Source organism: Panthera pardus, unplaced genomic scaffold (assembly GCF_024362965.1).
Source record: "Panthera pardus isolate Hobbes unplaced genomic scaffold, ASM2436296v1 HiC_scaffold_17, whole genome shotgun sequence".
NCBI lineage: Eukaryota > Metazoa > Chordata > Mammalia > Carnivora > Felidae > Panthera > Panthera pardus.
This window is the reverse complement of record NW_026526732.1, coordinates 62,005,949-62,030,469: the sequence shown is the minus strand read 5'-3', so window position 1 is coordinate 62,030,469 and position 24,521 is coordinate 62,005,949. Positions and strand designations below refer to the sequence as shown.

At 35.8% G+C, this 24,521-nt stretch overlaps 1 protein-coding gene across 6 annotated transcripts in view; it reads right to left on the bottom strand.

Moving 5' to 3' along the window:
- Positions 1-1,511: 1,511 nt before the first annotated feature.
- The window catches only part of USP45 (ubiquitin specific peptidase 45), an 81,707-nt gene continuing 58,697 nt past the window's right edge, over positions 1,512-24,521 (bottom strand). For 3 of the 6 annotated variants that reach the window (XM_053904627.1, XM_019442944.2, XM_053904628.1), the window contains 9 exons: positions 18,431-18,512; positions 15,946-16,037; positions 14,653-14,709; positions 14,045-14,188; positions 11,388-12,048; positions 9,658-9,755; positions 7,941-8,027; positions 5,819-5,972; positions 1,512-5,210 (listed from right to left, as the gene is read on the bottom strand). In XM_053904627.1, the coding sequence (XP_053760602.1) occupies positions 5,080-5,210; positions 5,819-5,972; positions 7,941-8,027; positions 9,658-9,755; positions 11,388-12,048; positions 14,045-14,188; positions 14,653-14,709; positions 15,946-16,037; positions 18,431-18,512 (1,506 nt within the window). In that variant the 3' untranslated portion in view covers positions 1,512-5,079. The other 3 variants (XM_019442948.2, XM_053904629.1, XM_053904630.1) reach the window with 3 other exon arrangements.

The window sequence follows — 24,521 nt, the reverse complement described above, 5'->3', positions numbered from 1 at the left end:
AGCCATTGGGATGTGGAGTTATTTGTTACTGCAGCAAAATCTACACTATCCTGATACATATTGGAACACAAACATTTTGGATAATTCTGCTTGAGTGCAACTTAAAAAATGTATGAAAATTGGGGCGCCTGGGTGGCTCAGTCGGTTAAGCGTCCGACTTCAGCCAGGTCACGATCTCGCGGTCCGTGAGTTCGAGCCCCGCGTCGGGCTCTGGGCTGATGGCCCGGAGCCTGGAGCCTGTTTCCGATTCTGTGTCTCCCTCTCTCTCTGCTCCTCCCCCGTTCATGCTCTGTCTCTCTCTGTCCCAAAAATAAAATAAAAAACGTTGAAAAAAAAAATTTAAAAAAAAAAAAAAAAGTATGAAAATAGCTTCAGGGAGGTCCATGAAACTCTGAAATTACATACAAAAATCTTCAGTATATATTTTTCTGAGATACCTGTCAAGATTTCCCTTCCTAGCCCCTACACTGCCATTAGCAAAAATGATGACAGGCCCCAGAATTAAAACCTTCCTTCTCCCCCTACTCATAGCTTCCCTTCGGGACTATCAGGACTAATATCATAACACATTTTATCCCTAGAACATCTTTCATCCACAGACCTTAACTTCCATATGACTCTGTAGGTAATGTTACTTTTCTCCATATCATTGATTATTTGATATATCTTTTCTTTATTCTTTTACTTCCTGGGGTACCTGGGTGGCTCAGTGGTTTAGCCACCAACTCTTGATTTGGGCTCAGATCATGATCTCATGGTTGTGGGATCGAGCCCCAATGGGCTCTATGCTGACAGCACAGGGCCTGCTTGGGATCTCTCTGCCCTTCTCTGCCCCCTCAAAATAAACTTTAAAATGTCTATTTCCTTACTTCTCAGATTTCTGTCTCTTGTGTTCAGTGCTGTATTTCCAAATGCGTACCACACAGAAGGTATTCAAAAAATAATCAAATTATTGAACAAATGAAAGATGGTCTATTGCTTTCATCATAATCTCAAAGAGTTTCATAACCCAAAAATGTTTAAATTCAAAATAGGCAAACCAAATATATCCTAATAAATTTTCCTGTCTAAATAATCCAAACATTTTGAGAAACATATGAAAGGATCAAGACCCACCCTTGGTAAGTATAGAAATTAGAGGGAAAATGACCTAAAATAAGATTTTGCTCTGAAATAATTTCTAAAATAGGAAGGATATTTTTTTTTAATTTTTTTTTAATGTTTACTTATTTTTGACAGAGAGAGAGAGAGAGAGACGGAGCATGAGCGGGGGAGGGGCAGAGAGAGAGGGAGACACAGAATCCGAAACAGGCTCCAGGCTCTGAGTCCGACGCAGGGCTTGAACTCACAGACCGCGAGATCATGACCTGAGCTGAAGTCGGACGCTCAAACCGACTGAGCCACCCAGGTGTCCCGTAGGAAGGATATTTTGAATATAGCTAAGTTAGCAAATACACTGCTGATAAATAAAATATTATCGATAATGTGCACTACAAAAACTCCAGGACCAATTGTGAAACATAAAGAATTTAATATTTATTATGCATTTTTATAAAGTAACATCAAAATAATGCTCAATAAGTTACATAGTTATTTTCTAAAAACACCGCAAAAAAAAGTATAGATAAAACACTAGGAATGCTATATAACCAGCATTACTCAAAATTAAAAATATAGCCAACTATCTTTTAAACAAATCTGAATTGATTTCTACATGAACCAAAATATTTTCATATCTAAAAATAGTCTTTCTTAATGCACTAGATAATATCTAAAGGCTCAATTTTATTGCACATAACGTATTTAGTTTAGGCTTATTTGATCAGGTAACGTGCAGACAAGTCATGAATATGAATTTAGAAAAAGTAGACAGAATGTTATTTTGTACTATAAAAATTAGATGAAGGTGATACATTCTACAGTAATCTTCAGGAAATTTTATTCAGCTATTGTTTAAAATTACTGGCTAACTTCATCACACATGTGAGCTAAGAGCTGTCATATTTGGTAAGTTTTGTTGGAACATTCAAAACAAGAAAACAGGAATCAACTACTCTTAGGACTGACACCAACTACTACTCTTCCTGCCACCCAGAAAGGTGGGTTTTCACATCTGTTTTAAAACATTAAATAACAAAATCTTAAATACAGACATATATTTGGTTATGTCAAAAATATTCACATAATTGGCACATAATCAAAATTTTACCATTTTAAACAGGAAAAACCAGGGGAAACTGGGGTTAGACATACCCTGTAAACCATTTTCTAAATAGAGCTAATGAAATTTCTGTTTTACATCTGACACTCATTTGGCCAAACACTATGGTAGTTGTTTTGAGACTCTGTAAACATTTCTCACTTATTTGTATGGTGTCCTGAGGTCATCTAGAAACTATTGTTATTACAGTAGCTTTACAATTCAGTAACCCTGCAGATGTGCACTCAGAATCTTCAGAATAAACGTGTAGGCCCATGTGTAACTTAACATACTTTCTCTATTACAAATCTATCTTTAGGAAATTCTTAGGTATCAAAATAAAATTTATTTGGTTACCAGCAGACCCTGAAAAATATTTATAAACTCTAGGCCATAAAAAAATAGGTTTCAGACTTAGCGCTTTTACCATGAAATGAAAATAAACTATCGTCTTTGCATGTTACTTCTGGAATAATGTCTAAAACATACAGAGGCCTCTCCATTTTAAAACGTTAAAATAGTGTCAGCACAGTGCCTGACCCATAGCAGGTGTTCAAAAAATACCTACTTAACGATTAAATGTGAAGTTAAGCATAAAAACTACCACAGCACTTGAGTACCCAGGTAATATTCTGAAGCTACAATGTATCTCAATGAAAAGTCAGTCTTTACTGGTACTCAGAATAAAGCTCAATAGGTCTCCTCTTTGATAAATACAGCACTGGTGCATTTCCTGGCATCCTATTAACGAAAAGAGGACAAGGCACTTTCCCTGATTCTTGCCCTCGGCAACCATTTACCATCTCTGACTTGGCTATGTAAGGGATGAAACCAACAAGCAACAGAAAAGAACGCTCTTGTTTCTTTCCTATCCTTTTCATCTTTCTTTCCTTCTTTCTTTCTCTCCTTTTCTCTTGTCTATCTCTCTATCAATGAAACAAGAAGCTAGTGACCACCTAATGGAAAACATATGCCTCATAATGGTATCTTTACTTTTGGGGGAAGGGATAGTAATTGTCATTACCAGTATGGCTAACTTGAATAAAGAGATTTAACACATATTTTCCACAAAAAAATTCACTGCTCTGGTACTGAAAACTTCAATGTTAATGGATTACGATTAAACATAAAACTCTGTTTAATTTAGACAGTATAAACTGATTTTTACAGGACACAACCTGAGTTTGCAGATTAATTCATAAAGCTATATTTCTCCATCATTTCAAGTTAAAAATCAAGAAAATACTACTACTGGAATTTCAATGCCCAAAAAATAGAATTTGTGCAATGACATTTTTAAGCTCTGAGTTTTGTATATTATTACCATCTTTAACACTAATCACAGTTCCACTCATTTATATATGAAAAGGCAGCACCGGTGAACTTAATGTTATATATACTTAAATGTTAAGAAGGGGCAGAGGCTTGGTTAAATATTTCCACACATAATCTACAGCTACTATTCCTATCCTTCCTTCCCAAGAGGAGAGTGAACTAGAACTAGGCACTTAGCCAGTAGCTGCCTGTAGTATGATTTGTTGGCACTAATAATTAGGATGCTTGAACCATGCAGTTATGTATTTTGATTCAGTAATGTCAGACCCGAGTGGCCATTACTTTTTAAAATTTTAAGTCTAAGTAATAGTAATATTTTCATGCCAAGTTTTGACAGCTTAATAACTTGTATTCTGGGGTGGAGGGTGAACTACCGCATTTTTGCTATTGTTTATTTAAAATCTGAAATGCCAACCTTATACCCCATTACAATAAAAGCTAACCTCACTTGAATTTATTAATGATGCTTGTTGAAGACAGAGAAAAGTGATCTCAAACCCAAAACCACAATTAATACTTACTGACCTACAGAACTAGAAAATGTATTATATTCCCCTGTCAAGTATAATGACAATATAATTCTCTATCATTTACAAATATAATTTGGTAATTTATATTTCAAAAGTATCCAATGATCCCATATGGATTAAAAACTTCTATTTACCAATTCTGCATGTTACAATGATCAATAATTACATTTTGACCTTGGCTAATTATATGCAAATTTTCCTTAACTCCATCATGAATAGGCTGCAAATAATATGTTGATATCTTTCAATATTTTTCTAGTTCTCAAAACCTCAATAAGCTAATCAAGAATTTATTTGTAAACCCCTATTACTGAAGCTACAGTGGGATCTTTAAATGGTTGAACCACATAAAATAAGACAAGGTCACTATGCCTACTGTGTAAGTGTATGTTATAGCAATGTTTCCCACATAGTGGTATACATACATGGCTAGACAGCCCTGAGGTGATTTTCAGTGGAGTGCTACATGAATGAACAATTTTTCTTCAGTAGTTATATATTTATTTTAATGCTTATTAGAAAAAACAAAACTAGCACATAGAATGTGGAATATGCTCAAAACAAGGCTATGTTTAAAAATGGAACGCTAAATAATAAGGTTAAAAATAACCAGTAAACAGTACATACAGATGAAATGGTATGTGACTAACATTTGGTAAACACTGTTTTAAGGAACAATTTGATTGGCCAGCATTATTTCTGAATTCTCATAGTAATAAGCCACATTATAAGGGGGTTTCCTCTAATACCGCAGATTCTGGTTTTTTTCCAGGACAAATTTTTCTTTAAAAACATGTGTTCACATTTATTTTAAGAATATACATTCGAAAGCACTGAGTAAATTTAATTTACTTTAAAAGGATTTGCCAAAAATGGTAAAAATCTCCAAGGGCATTTGAGGGACATCTATTCCTACAGAAAAGACTACAAACGCACATTGCATATTATCTTATCATTGCAGCATTTGAACAAAAGTGATCTAAATAATCATTACCATTAATTATTAACAAATAATTATAATATTCTTTCATAAAAAAGAAGGTATGCTTGTGCACTAAGTGCTCTTGATTCTGGAACCACTTGCACGTAAGTGTCACTAACATGGACCCATTGGTCTGCCGATTCACTGTCAGGTTCTTTCAAATCTAACGAAACAAAAAGAAGTATAATTTTACAGTAAGTATGTTTTTGCTCTACATTCTAAACAACAACACATTCATCACACAAACTGTATTTACCTAACGCTAGATCTTATTGTGTATGTTTCTTCTTGTGTTAAACATCTTCCAAAATGAACTTTCAAAGCATTAATATAGTATCACTTCACTTTATCTAGTGAAATATTAAACTTTTAGATATTTATTTGCTCAAGGAAAAGAATCATTCTCACTGAAATAGAAAGAAAGAAAAAACAAAACAAAACAAAGAAAGTTTGCTGATCCATAAGCAAAGCCTGCAAATTTTCAACCCCAACTCTATTCTGAGGACCTGGTAGGTCTTCAGAATCTTTTGGTGTTGTGTTGTGTTAAATAAAATGCCACTACACACAATGACTTAACACCCTGAAAAAGGGTACAGTCTTAGGATATTTAAAGTTCTGTAAGATTATCTAAGTACTGTTAAAGATATTCCTCACCTAACTTTAACAAAGCGAATCCACTGGAGGTAATCCATGAAACAGCTTACCTCTTCCAGGAAAGGAAGAATAAAATTCATTTGTTTTTAAGAACAACGTAAACTTAGGATGGCATACCGGGTACATTTTTCTTTCCAGTGATATGCTCCAATAATTTCCTGGAGGGTGCTCTCACTTTCACATAAGCCGTGTAGTGACCTCCTCTCATTGAGCCACTGTGTTCCACTACGCCATAGAGACCATAGAGAACTTTATCTCCCACATTTACATTCTTTTAGACAAAGAAAAAACTGAAATTAGTAATATCTAGTGAAATATTATAAAAAGGAAAATTAAGTCAAACGTATGTCCTGCTTAAACTAAGGAAAATGCATTGTTAAAACTACAATGAGATATGTTTCCACATGTATTAGATTGGCAAAATGCAAAAGTCTGACAACATTCTCTGTTGGCCGGGCTGTGAGGAAAAGAGCTCTCATACACATTGCATGTGGAACGCAAAGGGGTACAACCTCTATGCAGATGTATTTCCTGTAATCTAGTGAAATCACAAAGGCATTACTCTTGGATTTATCAGTCCTCTTAAAGGTTTCTATCTCACAAGCACGTAGGAAAAACATAAAAAGATATGTTACTGACTAATCATTATTTTGACTATTAACTGCAGGAATATTTGTAATACCAAAAAACTGGAAGAGCACCTGGATGGCTCAGCCAGTTAAGCATCCAACTTGATTTCAGCTCAGGTCATGATCTCACTGTTTTGGGATCAAGCCCCATGTTGGGCTCCATGCTAGCTCAGCATGGAGGCTGCTTAAGATTCTCTCTCTCCCTCTGCCCCTCTCCCCTGCTCACTCACTCTCTAAAAAGATATTTGCCTTTAAAACAAAACAAAACTGGAGACATGGGGATATAATGCACAGTACAGGGAATATAGTTAATAACACAGTAACAACTTTGTATGGTGACAGAAGGTAGCTAGATTTATTGTGATCACTTTGTAAAGTTGAACCACTAAATTATATACCTGAAAATAATGTAATATTGTATGTCAACTACACTTCGATTAGAAATAAACTGGGGGACTCCTGGGTGGCTCAGTCAGTTAAGCATCGGACTCTTGATTTCGCCTCAGGTCATGATCTCACAGTTGGTGAGATCGAGCCTGGCCTTGGGCTCGCTGACAGTGTGAAGCCTGCTTGGGATTCTCTCCTCTCTTTCTGTCCCTCCCCTTGCTCTCTCTTTCAAACAAAGACTTAAAAAAATAAAAGTAACCTGGAATAAACCCAAATAAATGGGTCCCCATTAAATTGGGGACCGGCTGAATAAATTATGATGCAGTGACACAACAGAGTGCTACGTTGCTTGAAAAATGCAGTGCAGACTATCTCAAAAAACTGCTATGAAATAATCTCCGGGGTATGTTAATAAGGTAGAAAAGGGCACTTGCGTGGGTCCATTAAGCGTCTGACTTCGGCTCAGGTCATGATCTCACAGTTTCTGAGTTCGAGCCCCGCATCAGGCTCTGTACTGACAGCTCAGAGCCTGGAGCCTGCTTCAGATTATGTGTCTCCCTCTCTCTCTCTGCCCCTTTCCTGCTCATGCTGTATCTCTCTCTATCTCTGTTTCTCTCTCAAAAAATAAATAAATGTTAAAGCTAGGCCCCAGACTATTTGGGAATACTCATTAAAAAAAATAATAATAAGGTAGAGAAAAGGACACATATCATAAGCTGTGATTATTTAAGACTGAAGGTGCACATATACATACCTATCTGCTTATATTTTTAAAAATTACGGAAGAATAAATAATTTTTAAATGGTTATCTATAAAGAGAGGGAAGAAACAAGTGGAATGAACATGGAGAAAAGCTACCCTTGTTTGAATTTACCTTGTTTTATACATTGATCTGACTTTGGAATTATGTATTTTATGTAATGATTAAAAAAAATTTTTTTAATTTAAGTTAAAATTTAAAAGCAATCCCTAAAATGAAAATATAAAAAATTAAACAAGTGAATAATATATTCCAGTTGGCAGCATAATCATTTAGAGAGAAACCACCAGAGTCACGTCAAACGAGGAGCCAACTTGAAGTGGCTTTCAGTAGCCAATTATAGAACAATTAAACTAATACATTAGGCCACGAATAAAAAGGGAGGAAGGGAGGAAAGAATGGCCTAATAATTTTAAGCATATTATTTGCAAGTCAATTAAACATCTTAATAACATACTATACCTTACAAGTAGCAGAACAGAATGGTGCCAAGTCAAGAATAAGTGGAAAATCGACATGTCTGTTTACTTTTCGAAGATTCAAGCCAGCCTTAAAAAGACCAAAAGAACAATTTTTTAATGCAACAAACTTAATTCATCTACATCACTGTTTGTTAATAAAACCAAAAGAGGAATGCTAGAAGTCAATTTTTTTAATAGCTATGAAAACTTGACTAATGAATAGCCCAAGACCTATAGATCAGTTTTGGACTAGTCACTAGTCTATAAATACTTCCTTTGAGGGCATGAATTCTTTCTATAAGTTCCTAAATTGAGATGCAAATACCAAATATAAAATAACTGTGGTATATCATGAAATTAGCGTCTAAGATCCAACATGCCTCTATCTTGCTCACACAGAGTAACTGCACATAGAGACTCTTCATTAAAGGCATTCTGATACACCTGCTTGTGCTCTCCATGGCCATTTCATTTCCCCTGAGTTTATACAATCCTGGCTGTAGAAAATCAAGAATTTAATCTTTCAGTGGATACAGATGGGGGTGTAGAGAAAAATCTCTTCCTGCCCACCTGTAGACCACCTGAAATGTTGCAGATACATAATCAAAGCTCCTAATCTTTTCCCTTGAGATTTTTTTCATGGGTTTCATACTTAGAAAATTGTCCACCCAGGGGTCAGGTTAATATTCATTTAAGTTTTCTTCTGGTCTTCTGATGATTTGTTTTATACAGTTAAATATTTATCTGAAAACAGTATTGATATATGGTATAGAGGGAAGCTTTATATTTTTATTTCAGCTATTTTCCCTAAATCTGTTATTGAATAATCCACCCCCCGGGATACCTGGCTGGCTTAGTTAGAAGAGCATGTGACTCTTAATTTCTGGGTCGTGAGTTCGAGCCCCATACTGGGTGTAGAGATTACTTACAAATAAACTTAAAAGAAATAATCCACCTGCTTCCCAACTGATTTGAGATTCTTCCTTTACCATAACAAAAAAGCTTTAAATAGTACTCATGTTTTATTTGACAATTTTGACCATACCGTTTTAATTACCATAGTTTCATTTTTAAATTGATATCACAAAAACTACCCATTCTAACTTTTCCTAAACTGTTTTACCACTTTAACTTATTTATTCTTTCAGAGAAACTTTAAAATCATTATATCAAATGCAAAACAAAACAAGACAAGGCATTGGATTAAAACTTACAGAGAAAACCCTGACACATTAAAACATTTAGGCTCCCTCTCACTATAGAGTCCCTACAGAGGTGAGATCTGCCTTGCAGTCCTTTTTGCATTTAGTCCAAGCCCACTCACCCCTACCATTAGGATCATGAGAGTTCAGAGAGCTATGTGTACGTGGCTATTTCCCTGCTTCTAATGATTCTTAATAAATCCTATTTTTCATTCTCTCCCTCTCTCTCTCTCTGTCTCTCTCTGTGTCTCTCTCTCTCTCTCTCTCTCACACACACACACACACACTCCCTTAGCTTCCTAACACATAAACTGCCAAATACAGTATTATGAATTAAACAATTTTAATTAGAAAAGTCTTGTAAACTATTATCACTGAAAAAGCAGGTAAATCCTACATGACAAATTTTGAACTAAATAAATTACTGTCTAATCCTTGATAGCAATTTACATGATGTAGAAGGGCTCTGCGAAACATATGATAAAGTTACTACAGTGCTACTATAGGGTCTTTTACCTGATGGAATCTTTTAAGATGGAGAATTAGGTTTGCTGGAATAGCAGAAATGAGCAATTGCTTCCTGGCATTAGTATAAACCCCTTCTGCTTTCTTTTCTGTATAAAATATAATAATTTATTTATAAAATTCCATTTTATACATCATGTACCACATAATATAGTAAACATTTATAAAGGAGCATCCTACCATAATTATGAAAACATGAAAAAAGAAATTAGACTCTGGTTACAGCATATTTCCATATTCCTTTCCAAAACTCCACTGAAACAAAAGGGATTTTTTTTTTAAAAGCACACACTTACAAGGACAAAAGATAGGGGAAGTGACACTTGCAACAAAATTTGGGGAGCTGGGAAGCAGATGGACTAGTAGTGACTTATGTCAAAGCCCTCCAGCCAAAGACCACCAAAAACACACCTAGAGTTAAAAAAAAAAAAAAAAAAAGGGTCATTACTCATTGCAGAAAAAGGAGATCACGTATCATGGGAACCACAGGGCATTTCAGTAAGAGGTTGTTAGACAGTACTTGGGATAGGATTTGAATACAGCCAACAGCATATTTAACGTGGATTAATGTAAACTGGTACTTCTTCCTTCTCCCATCTAGACATTTCTTTAATTACTAGTGTATTAAGCATGTCTTTATTCTGATACTTTGACACCTGGGGCCTTGCTGACACCAGAGGGAAGGCTTCCGACAGAGCTAGAGAATTCCTAGACATAATGAACAATGTAAGAGTACCTTTCATATGCAAACAAACCAATCCAAAGCCCATACCCAACCACCTCCTTTATTGGGCTCTGATACTCTAGGCCACGCCACTATCCACCTGGCCTAATCACACTAGGGCCAAGTACTACGTAAGTGGAGACAGCCCCGATGCCCCAGAGCCCACTGAAATTATTGAAAACTAGTCAATCAGTTCTAAGCCTGTAGATCCTACCTTGCTGATTCCAATACCCTCCCTGGAAACTACAATAAAGGCTCTTGTCCATGTCTTCTCTCGCTCCTTCTGCCTCCTGACCACCCTGCTACTTCCCCATGGGCCTGCCTGCCACGGCTTAGTGTGCTCGCTCCTCTTCAGAACTGTACGTAACAAACTATCTGTTCAGTGGCAACTGTCTCCGGATCTGTTGGCCTCACCATCCCTGAGTAATTATAAAACCTGCATTTTGAAACAGACTAGTCACTAAGAATCAGAGTATTCTCTCCATTTAATCATGGCTAGAGATGCACTAAAAAATTATTTGACAAGTCTTTTTCCACTTTTCTCCCATCAACTAAACACATCTACTAATTGCTAGCTTTGTAACATACAATTACTTAAAATCATCAAATTCATATCTTATGATAGGACTCCATACTAGATTGGTGTGATTTGTAAAGCACATTAATCTCACTAGTGATACAATTGTCTGTTCTAGGGAAATTTTTTCCGGAAAGATTTCAGATAGCCAGTCGCCTGAAATGAGATTCTATGGATTTGCATTTTCAAGGCAGAGATGGGTACTTCCTGTCCAATTTATTTCAACAAAAATCTATTTAGAAGTCCAGTCACAGTCTTCAGTGCTGAGGTACGACTATGAAAAAGACAATCCCCGCCTCCAAGAAACTTAAGTATGGAGACAAGTTTCTTAGTTTCCTTTATTTGGGATCTATAACCCGCTAGTCACTGACTATCATATAACCCATGAATACTAAGAAAAACAAAAACCTAAATATTTACCTGCAGAAATGGTTTCCTTTTGGTACTTCTGTTTCTTTTCAGTACAATTCTCACATAGAAGCTTGTTATTCCCCATTAGTAATTCCATAGATGTAAACTGATAGAGACAGGACTGAACTGAGCATTCTTTAGAAGTAGTTATATAGCTCTGAGAAAGGGAAAGAAAAGCCTTTTGGGGGCTAGGAGACAACACATGCTTCTCCTGTGATGAACACAAATTATTTGGAACGTCTGGTGGCTTATTTTCTCTGTCAAGATCTCTATCTCCAGTTACAGTGCTGCTCAAATACAGTTCAGAAATAGCTTTAGCCACTCCCTCGTCACCGCTGCCAGTCTCCTTGGTGAGTGGCCGCTGGGGAGGGGGTCCATTCTTGTGCACACAGCATCCACTTCTAGACCTCAACGGGACAGCCTGCTGAGAAGTACTTTCCGATTCTGAAGCCTCACTGTCAGCATCAGCACTACTTTCGGAAGGGCTGGCTTCTTTTTCGCTGCCATCAGTAGGGCTTTCGGCCAGAACTGCCTCAGTACTCACGACGCCTGCACACACTGAGGAATCTCCACTCATCCCAGGGTTTTCATATTCTCGGCATATGACGGCCACTCTATCTTCTCCAGATGGTAATTTTCTTACACATTTTCTGCCGTGAACTAGTTGATTCTGTAAGTTGACAGTGTTTTCAGAGAAAAGAATCTTGTGACCTTACTGAAAATAAATGCCAGTAAGTCTTATTTATGCCTTCCGCAATTATCAAATACTTTTTCTCGTATCTCTGAAATCCATTTCCTAAATCTACCTGAACTACAATCGATAAAAGATACAATAACAAATCGTTCTAATTTAGAAATGCATCCTTATACAAGAAGCCCACAATAGCAGTTACTTATCTGTGGAGAAAGAAACAGAACTTTTGTAGAACAGGGCTGTGAGGGAGGCTTTTTTATTATAAACCTTTGTATATACTCTCTGTAGTCTTGCCACTTCAAGAGTCTTCTAACAGAAAAACCTAAATGTGATAATATATCAATTTGCCGAGTTAGTACAAATCATATTGCATTAAAAAAAGTTTTTAAAAAAAATGAAGTGCAAATTTAGATTGATTTCTTTATATTTTTATGAGGTAGGGGAGCCTGAGTGGCTCAGTTAAACGTCAAGACTTTGGCTCAGGTCATGACCTTGTAGTTTGTGAGTTTAAGCCCCATGTCGGGCTCTCTACTGTCATCATGAAGCATGCTTCAGATCCTCTAACCCCCCTCTCTCTGTCCCTCCCCCGCTCACGCTATCTCAAAAATAAATAAAAAGCATGTAATAATAAATAAATTTTTAGGAGATAATTCAACAACCAGATATGTTCCTGGTAAAATAGAGGATCTAGACAATGGTGATTGGTGACTGGTGACATCAAAGATTAGACTTCAAACATAATGTGCATCTTCTTTTTTTTAAATATATTTTTTAATTTTTTTAATGTTTATTCATTTTTGAGAGAGAGAGCATGAGCAGTGGAGGGGCAGGGAGAGAGGGAGACACAGAATCCAAAGCAGGCTCCAGGCTCTGAGCTGTCAGCACAGGGCCTGATGCAGGGCTTGAACACACGAACTGTGAGATCATGACAGCTAAGCTGAAGTTGGAGGCTTAACCAACTGAGCCACTCAGGCAACCTATATGTTCATCTTCTTGATGGAAGGATACACCACCAGTTAAATTTTTTCTTGCCAAAAATCAAACAATAAAACTTGAGCCTAATTAGGCCTTTAGATAAAAATGCCTTAGAGAGGAAATAAAGGAAACAGAGGAACCTGTTAAAACCATGGGAATGCAATAGCAAAACAAATTACTATTGAATGTGGGAATGTGAGAAACTGCTAAAAAAGAAAAAAGAAAAAAAAAAAGACCCGATTTCTTCCACAAATATATTGCAAAGCAAGGGAAAAAAGGAGGGGGAAATCTATAATTAAAAGGGACCTAAGAGACATGCGATTAAGAGATGGCAATCAACTGCAATCTATAGATTTTTTTTTAGATCCTAAATTAAATCACACCTTAAAAAGCAAAAACAAAATGAAGTATTTTATGAGACAACTGCAGACGTTTAAATAATGACTGGATGTTGGTACTATTAAGAAATTACTAATATTTTTAGATACGATAATGTACTGCAAGTACATCTTTAAAAACAGTATTCATGTTTTCTTAAGCTTATTTATTTATTTTTGAGACAGATACAGAGAGAGTGAGCAGGGAAGGGGCAAAGAGAAAGGGAGAGAGAGAATCCCAAGCAGGCTCTGCACTGTCAGCATGGAGCCCAATGTGGGGCTCAAACTCACAAACTGAGAGATCATGACCAGAGCCAAAACCATGAGTCAGATGCCTCCCGACTGAGGCACCCAGGCACCCCCCAAAATAGTATTCATCTTTTAGAGATATACATTGAAGTATACACTATATGGGTATTATTTCAAAATAATTGGAGATGGAGAGGGTGAGAATGTGGGATATATGCAGACATGATTAGCCATGATTTGAGAACTATGAATCTGGGAAATAGGTACATGGAAGTTTATTATACTATCTTGTCTACTTTTGTATATTTTTGAAACTGTTTTTATGGAAAAGTTTTAAAAAATAGATGTCTCATAAATGCATATAATCTTACCCTATCTTTAGATGAAGACTGGTTCTTGGTGGCTCTGGGTTGATGAACATTTTCTATAGTAACAGTGTCACTGTACTGACCGGTATCTGTTGCCTGTAAACTTCTACATTTATTCATTCTTCCCAAAAGTACAGGTTTTGGAACCTATATAGATGCCATGTACATAACACAAAACTTCTTTAGCAAATAAAGTCTGGATATCAACTACTTTTTAAAGTTTCTAACTCATTTGAAATAATTTCCTTAACATTAATTCTCAAAATATAAAACATATTGGTTTGAATTCTTTGAGAATAAGAACTATATATCATATTTCATGCATAAATACACAAACCTTAGTATCAAATATACTATGTGAACTCCATTATTGTATATAAAAAATGACTCTCAGATAATGTGATAATATGCTCAACAAATGTCTTTTTTTTTTTTTTTTAAAGATTTTATCTTTAAGTAATCTCTACAACCAATGTGGGGCTTGAAGTCACAACCCCAAGATCAAGGGTCACAAGCCCTACGGCCAGCCACGTGCCCCAACAAATGTCTAAATATATGAATGAATACATGCTCTCTACCAAAGACTCATTAGTAAGTTGTTTTCTCCTTACCCTTTCTTCTATTATAGGAAGTGAAATATCAATAAAAGGATCTTTCACTGTGGAGATCTTAAAAAGAAAACATATTGAGACATTTGGTTAGAATTCTAATACAGACAATGTAGTTTTATAAAGTCTTTAAAGACTCAAACTTCCCAGGCAATATAATTTCAAGTTAAAAAACATCCCTGAAATAAACTGTGATTTAATTGGGTATAGCAGCACATATTGTTAGTCAAAACAAGATACCCCAACACTTCAATAAATGCAATTCAGTTGAATTTTATAATATTGCCAATATGACTAACCTATAATATTTAAAGTAACTTCAAAGTAAACTGTGTTTAATAAAACTGATTAACTAAAGATATACACATATTTTTGGTGAAATTGTGCCATAACACAAATCAAATACAAACATTTAAAGAAAAAAAATTAAGCCATGAAGAAAAAAGCCAGAGAGCTTGACTGCATTTTGTAGATTTTTTAGGATAATTCTGTTTAAAAAGACTCTCTAGTTTGTGATAGAGAAATCAACTTCTATGTTGAATATACTAGAAATGTAAGTAATATCATGTTGACAAATTCTGTGCTTCAGTATGACAGGCTAGAAGGAGATGTAACATATAATACTGATTTTGTAAGACTAGAGAGAAAAGAAAAGTACCCCATTATCTGAGACAGGAAAACTATTTTATGATCAAAATGTAACAAAAGTTTACACCTAACATACTCTAAACCATATGCTTTCAGAAATATTTGTTATCAAGTAATTGAAAACCCATAAAAACTTTTATGTGTTTAAAGTTGTTGTTAAAGTACAGATGGCATTCAAAATAAAAATGATCATTAAATTCAAATATGAGCGCTTACTTTAAAAAAAACTTCAACAAGTTATATAAATGTAAATTTTAAATAAAATGTGGTACATCTCGCTGTTACGTTATTGCATTATTTCTATTAGAATTACGGTTTAGGGTAATGCACAGTTATATAACATAGTTACTCCCTTCCCAGAAGTTTCTCTTTCATTGTAATGCAAACAAGTAGCTAACGCGTTCCAAGAGATTCAAACAGGCTAAAAGAACTTCACAGGTTTATCAAGAGGAAAAATAACACTTAAAAAAAATTATAAATTATGTTCCTTTCTGGGAGTGAAGGATATATTGTAAAGACTTTCAAAAACTGTTATGTAGTCATCTGTCACAAATAAAAATAAATGCTGATGATTATATGTGAAAGAGAACAATAAAAATTATATGACTGTAATCTATTCCATGTTGAAGTGAATTCCAAAGCACCTACATTTGCACATTCTTCACACATGACTGTGCTAGTTAATTCACCAATAAAGATCCGATCTATGAAGTTCATTTTCACACCTTCTCTTCCATATGCTGCAAAAATAATACTTTTTAATGCAAAAAATGTCAACCACCAACCTAACAATGTAACATGCTTTTTTTTCTGTTGATTCAAAAGACATCTGAATAAGACAGATGACCAGCATCACATTATTAATATATTTACTGCATGATGTTATGTCTTTCTCCTTTACAATTCTATAGAGAAAAATTTGACTATCATAGAGTAGTCTCCAAGAAATAATAAACTATTGTTAAATTTGAGGCAAAACAAGTAAAGCAATAACCAGTGTTCATACCATATCTCAACTGTTCCCATTAAGCCCTTTAAAGCCTCTGTGCCTAACATAGAGGTAGACAGAGGATGAGAAAGAAGATTATGCATTCAGGGTTACAAACGCCTGGACCATAACTATGGAAACGATAGAGTAGACAAGTAAACACAGCATAGTGTAAAGAATTAACCTCGGCAATTAATAACTGTTATATATATAAACTGCTCAGTTATATATAAAAAAAGATAAAAGTATTCCGTTTGGGAAATATTCATAAATCAAAGAAAATTATGCCTATGATTTCCTTCAAAATAATCAGGGGTTGGGAGAACATAGATAAAACATAATATATCACACATTCAATATAGTTTAAGAGGGAGGGTGATGTGGTATATGAGGTTTCATCATACTATTCTCTCTACTTTAATAGAAGTTTGAAACTCTCCATAGTTAATCATGATGAAAAAATATATTAACAAGCCTGACTCGTCTTCCAAACTTCTATCCTTTTTGGATGTCTAACTTCAAATTTCATACAAACATTTAAAATCATTTTAAAACATTATTTGAAGCACTGAATGACAGAGTCAACTTATAGCTAGATATATCAATAAACATTTATTAATATGATAACCATTTAGAAGTTACGGTAAACTAAGATGATTCATTAAGAAAACTGTACAAAGGGGGCACCTGGGTGGCTTCGTCAGTTAAGTGTCTGACTTCAGCTTAGGTCATGATCTCACAGTTCGTGAGCTAAGCCCTCAATCAGGCTCTCTGTTCTCAGCACAGAGCCTGCTTCAGATCTTCTGTCTCCCTCTCTCTACCCCTACCCCGCTCGGGCTCTCTTTCTCTCAAAAATAAATAAAACCATTTAAAAAAGAAAGAAAGAAAAAATTGTACAGGGGATTGAAAATGGAGGGGCGCCTGGGTGGCTTGGTCGGTTAAGCGTCCGACTTCAGCTCAGGTCATGATCTCGCAGTCCGTGAGTTCGAGCCCCGCGTCGGGCTCTGTCCTGACAGCTCAGAGCCTGGAGCCTGTTTCAGATTCTGTGTCTCCCCCTCTCTCTACCCCTCCCCTGTTCATGCTCTGTCTCTCTCTGTCTCAAAAATAAATAAATGTTAAAAAAAAAATTAAAAAAAAAAAGAAAATGGAAAAGATTATACAAATGGAAAGAAAAACTGAGCAGTTATTCTCAACATGCACTAGATGGCACTATCTCAAACAAACAAACAAAACCAAAGCATACTTGAGAATCCACGTTAAAAAATCTTGAACCTTCCACGTGAAACTAATGTAATAATTGTGTGTCAACTATACTTCAATTAAAAAACAAATCTCGAACCCTAACTGCACACAGTTTGGGCATGTACAATCACAATGTGTGTATATTTATGAATTATAGACATGCACTATGTACAAATACTACTACAAAAAATAGAAGTTAGAATAGAGAATAAACAAAATACAAATAATACTTTTCAACATCTTCTAAAAATGATGACGTCACAATACCATTAGTTAATATCTGAAGGCAGAATATACAGTTAGGACAAATTGCTTGTAACATGACATATAAGCCCACACTTAAATACTGATAATTAAATGATTAGCTATGGTTAGATAATCACTGGTTTTGCTAATACTTTGGCTGATGAAGAGTCGACACTAGAAGTAAAGTGGACTTGTATGCTTGAGTTAGTATTCTCTTCAATAAATGGATTCCTTGCAGGAATCTTTGGAACACTTATGCATTTTGACCAGTTAAAACTATGTAATATCTACAAATCCACTTAATGCAAGCATAGGTCAACTGCAAAATGATACAATATGATGAAAGTGAACTTCCAAGTGAGATTGCTACTTTCAACCACCTTTCAAGTCTCCCTTAGGATACCTCAAATAAGGTCATCAGTGCCAATCTATACATCTGATCATTAGTTTTAGTTTTTAAAGTTCACATGGATGCATTCTAACATTTTCTTTCTATGACCCACTAGACTATCTCACAGACACTGGAGTAAGTACACTCTCTTTTAAGGCCACTACTTTATAGAATTACTTCACATAATGCTCAGTTCTCTTTCCCCTAAAAAGAAACTTAAATTTTTCTTCAGGGAGAAAGTTTTAACAGTAAAAAAATTGACATACCTTTGACCTTTTTTTTAGTATCATCATCAGCAGTTTTAGTAGTTGGGTTGTTAAATGCTTTTAGGATGCCAGCTTGTATTCTCTATAAAACAAATAAGAATTTAATAATCTATACTTAAACGTACTCTTATAGGTTAGGAGTAAGTTTTCCCTCTTTTCCCTTCTTTTTCCCACTCCACCACTCCATACCTAAAATGATGTATCATTTTAATCAGGACAAAAGTAACAAAGAGACTACGTGAAATTTCTTATCTATTGAAGAAACTCTTAACATATAAGAAGCTATTAAACTGGTCACTATGACATTCATGTATATTATTTTATTTATATACATATATGAGCAAAGTCCAGAACATCAAATAGTCTCCACAGCAAAATTACCTCAGATCTTGATTAGTTATCATTTTATTTGAATTCAGTTGTCAATAACAATTATTAGTATTAAAGTCTTTAGCAGCTCTTAGGAAATGGCAACATTTATGTTTCCGTATCTCTGTGTATGTTTAAGGAAAGATCCAATGTCACAGAGAACTCTCAGAATGAAATAAAACCAGATTCCAAGAATAAAGATTTATTTGAGCTAATAAATTATCTTTTACGCTAATTATGTCCCTACTCAGCATATGAATTTAATCTTCTCTAATTCACATTTTAAAAGTATGGGGAGGGGCGCCTGAGTGGCTCAGGTGGTTAAGTGTCCGACTTTGGCTCAGGTCATGATCTCATGGTTTGTGGGTTTGAGCCCTGCCTTGGACTCTGTGCTGACAGCTCGGAGCCTGGGGCCTGCTTTGGATTCTGTGTCTCCCTTTCTCTCTGCCCCTCTCCTGCTCACGCTCTGTTTCTTTCTCTCTCTCAAAAATAATTAAACATTAAAAAAAAAAAATTAAAAGTACGATGAGAGGAAAGCTGGTTAATTATCCTTCAGAAGATTTTTTTTTTTTTTTTTAAGTAAAGTCTTAATCATAGGTTTTCATATTTGAAGCCACTGTTTGACCTGGACTTCCTGGCGTGAAAATGATACCTGATTCTGCTATTTAAAAAATCATTATATCAAAGAGAAACGAAATTCAAACTGCAGACTTACCAGAGAATAAAAATATTACATATCAGAATCCAGATACTTTCCACTGTTCAGAAGAAAATTCACAGACTTAAATACTTAAATCAATTAAAAAGAATAACAAATGGATTAAGCAGCCAACTCACAAATTTGGAAAAAATTGAACACCTTTTAAATACAGAAAGGAGTGTGGCACAGTCGGTTGAGCGTCCAACTCTTGGCCTCGGCTCAGGTCATGATCTCATGGTTTGTGCTATTGAGCCCCACATCAGGCTCCACATTGACAGCATGAAGCTGCTTGGGATTCTCTCTCCCTCTATCTCCACCCCTCCCCTGCTTGTGTGCGCACTCTCTCAGTCTCTGTCTCAAAGTAAATAAATAAACTTAAAAAAAAAAAGGAGAAAAACACACACACACCACCACCAAATGAGAGCATGAACAAGAAAGACAACAAACCTCACAGGCAACAACAGGGCCAACACATAAGAGAGGCAAGAGAGGGGTGCCTGGGGGACTCAGTTGGTTAAGCAGCAGACTCATGATTTTGGCTCACATCATTATCTTACTGTTTGTAGGATGGAGCCCCATGACAGGCTCCATGCTGATGGCTCTGAGACTGGGATTCTCTCTCTGCCATTCTACCCCGCTTGCACTCACTCTCTCTCTCTCTCACCCGAAATAAATAAACAAACAAGAGAGGCAAGAGAATTCACAGGAGCACAGTTAGACAGAATTTTAGAATTATGCTTATACATCAAGTGTGGAAGACAACAAATCCAAACGGAAGCCATGAGACTTAGGAAGACAGACATACTGTCAACATCAAGATCCCCTCGGCTATTGCACCATGCTTCAAGTCTGAGAACAGAATACATGGGGAATGAGCTGTGAATGTCCTTATTCTCCACCCCGTGCTGTGCTGTGGATCAGCAGAGGATACACACTACCCCCAGAGTTGTTCTGCTCTGACCTATTCCTGAGAGCAAAGAGGTGGGCCATGACGAACTCAGACACAGAAAATACAGAGCAGCCTCTAACCTTTCTGGAAGACATCTAGCACCTGGTCTCTCCTATATCTCTGCCAGTTGCTTTGACTTTGACAAGCGTGGCTCAGAATACATTCATGATCTTGCCCATTGACTTCCCCAGAAAGAGCTCTTAGAAATTCTGGGAAGCCAAAGTCAAACTAAGTTCCAAACTCTCTCTCTCTCAATCCCACTTCTTTTGGCAGCCTTCATCCAATAATGGCAATAGGTTTGTGCTTGCTACCCAGTTATGCAAAGCTAAGCTATCTATTGTTCAAGCATACATAGGTAGCTGTCAAAATTATAAGAAAAGGCAGTGAAATGATTACCATAAAAGTAAAAAAAGTGGTTACCTCTGATGAGGAAGCCATGTTTGAAAACAAGGAACAGGTAGCTTCTATGGTACTAAAAAACATTCTGGTTTTTAAAACTCTGGGTGTGGTGGTGAGGAGGAGTGCTAATTGTTTTAAACTGTATATACATCTGTGTACATTCTTCTGTATGTAGGATACATTTCATGGTAAGCTTTTAACACCTTCCCCCAATAATTGTGAAACTGAGTTTTGTTTATTAACTGGCCTATGAAGAGAATTTTGTATTCTCTTCAAGTATATTTTAAAAGTTGATGCAAGATTCAAAAACTTAAATATATACAAAGTAGGGAATAAAAGTAAACATACAGCAATCCATACATCATACTGTCTTGAAATATACATGAAGAAAATCAAAATAAAACATGTGTCCCAGAAGCTATAAATATTGAGATAAGCTCCAATCCAGACTCAATACATTTGAAAATTGATGTAATTCAGATATTATCTGAGCTAACGTTGACTTTTATACCTTCAAAAAAGAATTTTTTGAACTAAAATAAGCAAATTGTGTGAATTCCATTCTCAGGAGGATGGACTTAAATAAATTTCAATAAATACCATGTTCACCTATAAAAAGCCTCTCTAGGGGCGCCTGGGTGGCTCAGTCGGTTAAGCGGCTGACTTCAGCTCAGGTCATGATCTTGCGGTCCGTGAGTTCGAGCCCCGCGTCGGGCTCTGTGCTGACAGCTCAGAGCCTGAAGCCTGTTTCAGATTCTGTGTCTCCCTCTCTCTGACCCTCCCCCGTTCATGCTCTGTCTCTCTCTGTCTCAAAAATAAATGTTAAAAAAAAAAAATTAAAAAGCCTCTCTAGCTAGTAAAGATAAAGCTAACTCAAATTATGTCTATAAATTTATTTTATAATTTCAATATTTTAGTAATTCAAATATGACTTTCAATATGATTTAACGAGCCTTTACCATTTTCTAAAATGTAAGCTCTAACATCAAACTCTTAAAAAATAAAAACAATGAGGTTGTTTACAGTATTAATTTTTAAATAATTAGACATTTGCTTTTTATTGTATCTTAGCCACAAATTTATATTCTCTAAACTGTTAAAGGAGTTAATTAATAAGTAATTCATCAAGTTGAATAAAACAAATGGGTTTAGGTCCATTTACAGCCTCTCATTGTTAAAAGTTGTGCTTTGAACCACTTAGGATTAAAAAAAAAGACTTTGGCCAGGGCACTGCTAACAACTGCAGCACAATAATCAATTAGCAATGTCAAGGTTCAACCATTTCAAATCTCCACCATAAACGTCTTTCAAAAATAAGAATGCAGAACACTCATAGTTTAAGTCAGCGGAGATATTCTGCCTTTAAAATAATCCTAGCCAATAATGTATTAGTGGTATATCTTTGAGAATAAAAACATAATAGCATTAATTTGGTGATAGCTCAAATTCAAGCAAGTGAAGAAGCATGTATTTCTAAGTGGAAAAGACTGCCTATAAAAGAAGTTCTTGTAGTAAATTTGCTTTTATTTGTTTTGTCCATGAAAAATTTAAATTTTTGCACCAATGACCCCCTTTAGCACTCTATTTGGCAGGAGCATGTTATATCTCTCAACTTTAGAGTCATAAGAAAAAAAAAAACTTTAATGAAACATGCTGAAAGGAGGTCAGTAGTTTTTAATCATTACTAAAAGATTCTGGTGGCAGACATAATGCTGTAGCCTTTCTTCAATCAAAAACACACAGCAGTGATGAGCTACCACAGTGGCACAACAAACACCTGGGGGGTTCCCAGGCCAGACAATGCAGCTCCCGCTCGGGTACTCACTGTAAGCGACTGGCACGACTGTCCTTGCTTACAGGACTGAATAAATCCACAGACATGACATTTTAATTCTGCCACACCATCTGAAACCCTCAAATAGAGGAAGGAAGATAAGAGCTTTCAAAAAGCAACGTTTCCCACTGTACTGCCAGTCTTTAAGATATTGTGAATCCCGATGGACCATTATGACAGAACAATAACTTAATTATAGCAAAGAATGCCATCAATAGAAGTGAAATAAAAAAAATAACAGGGATAGATTTTATACCTTTATTTGTAATATCAACAGACAAACAATGTAGAGAGCTGATTTTTAATTCCATTTACAATGATCCACAACCATGTAGTAAACATATCCTTGCAAATCACAGCGGAAAAAAAAAATCATTCTAGAAATTGATAGTCTGAATTAATGTTAAAGTAACTCCTATACATCTGTAGGTTCAGAAGCATCAATATGCATATATCATTCATGATACAAATTTCTGTCTGTATCTCTCCCCACCTTGCTACCTTCTATCAACGCCTTCAACAAGAATGTCCATATACCATAGTTACTGAATCACATTTAATACTACTTCAAATGGTGAAATAATTATGGTTAAATTTTAAATAGCAAGCTTAGGAGTGCCTGGGTGGCTTAGTCAGTTAAGCGTCTGACTCTTGATTTTGGCTCAGGTCCTCACAGTTTGTGAGTTCAAGCCCCACACTGCGCTCTGTGCGCTCTCTCTCTCTCTCTCTCTCTCTCTCTCTCTGCCCCCTCCCTTACTCATGCACTCTCTGTCTCTCAAAAATAATAAACTTTAAAAAATTAAAAATAAATGAATAAATAGCAAGGTTAAAAATGTATTATTTATACTGGTCACTGATGATTAAGCATTACAACTATGCTTTAATAAGCAGTACTGTATAGAATTAGAATTTGTTTGGTAGTCAGAAAGACTTAAGTTTGAATCCGCCCACTCTTGGCATCAGTTTCTAAATCTAAGAAAATATGATGAAGTATCAGCTCAGGAGCATTGTGCTAATGTCCTCAAAACTTAATTGTAAATCTCTTAATTGATTTTTTTAAAACAAATTATAGGTAAAACACAATGTATTATCCTATCAATTTATCAGTTCATTCAAATTATAACATATTCAAAATAACTGTAAATCTCCAAGAAACAAGGTAGTATAACTTATTTAAGAAACTGTTTTTTTCCCCAATTCAAATTCTCAACAGAAATTATCCATTTCAAGGATAAGTACAGACAACTTATTTAACAAACAAATCACTGGGCACCTACTGTGTGCAAGGAACATGGGATACAGAGATATATACAGTATCATTCCTTGAGGAGATCACAATCTCAGAGAGGTGACAAAAAACATAACTCCAAATAGAAGACAATAGGGCTCATAATCAAAACACATAAAGTAGATCCAGGAGGGGGAGATGGTATGGAGTAGGCGGACCCGAGGCTCACCTTAGCCCACGAATACAACTAGATAACTATCAAATCATCCTACATGCCCCAGAATCAACCTGAAGAACTGGCAGAACTAAAGGTAGAGAAGAGGCCATAGTGAAGAAGGTAGAAGTGCAGAGACCTGGTTTAGGAGAGAAACAAATCATGGCCACTGCAGTGGGAAGGTAGCTGTAGTCCCAGAGAAGGGGGAGAGACTAGCGCACAGGGGAGCACATGGGGAAAACGAATCCTCAGAGCAAATGGCTTGGAAAGCATGAAAGCCCAAATTTTGTGAATTCTGGCAACAAGTGGGGCTTAAACCTAGAATTTTAAAGGTCAGAAGACTTGGTTGGGATAGAGCTGAGAGGTCACTAAGCTGCTCTTGGAGAGAAAGCAGGCAG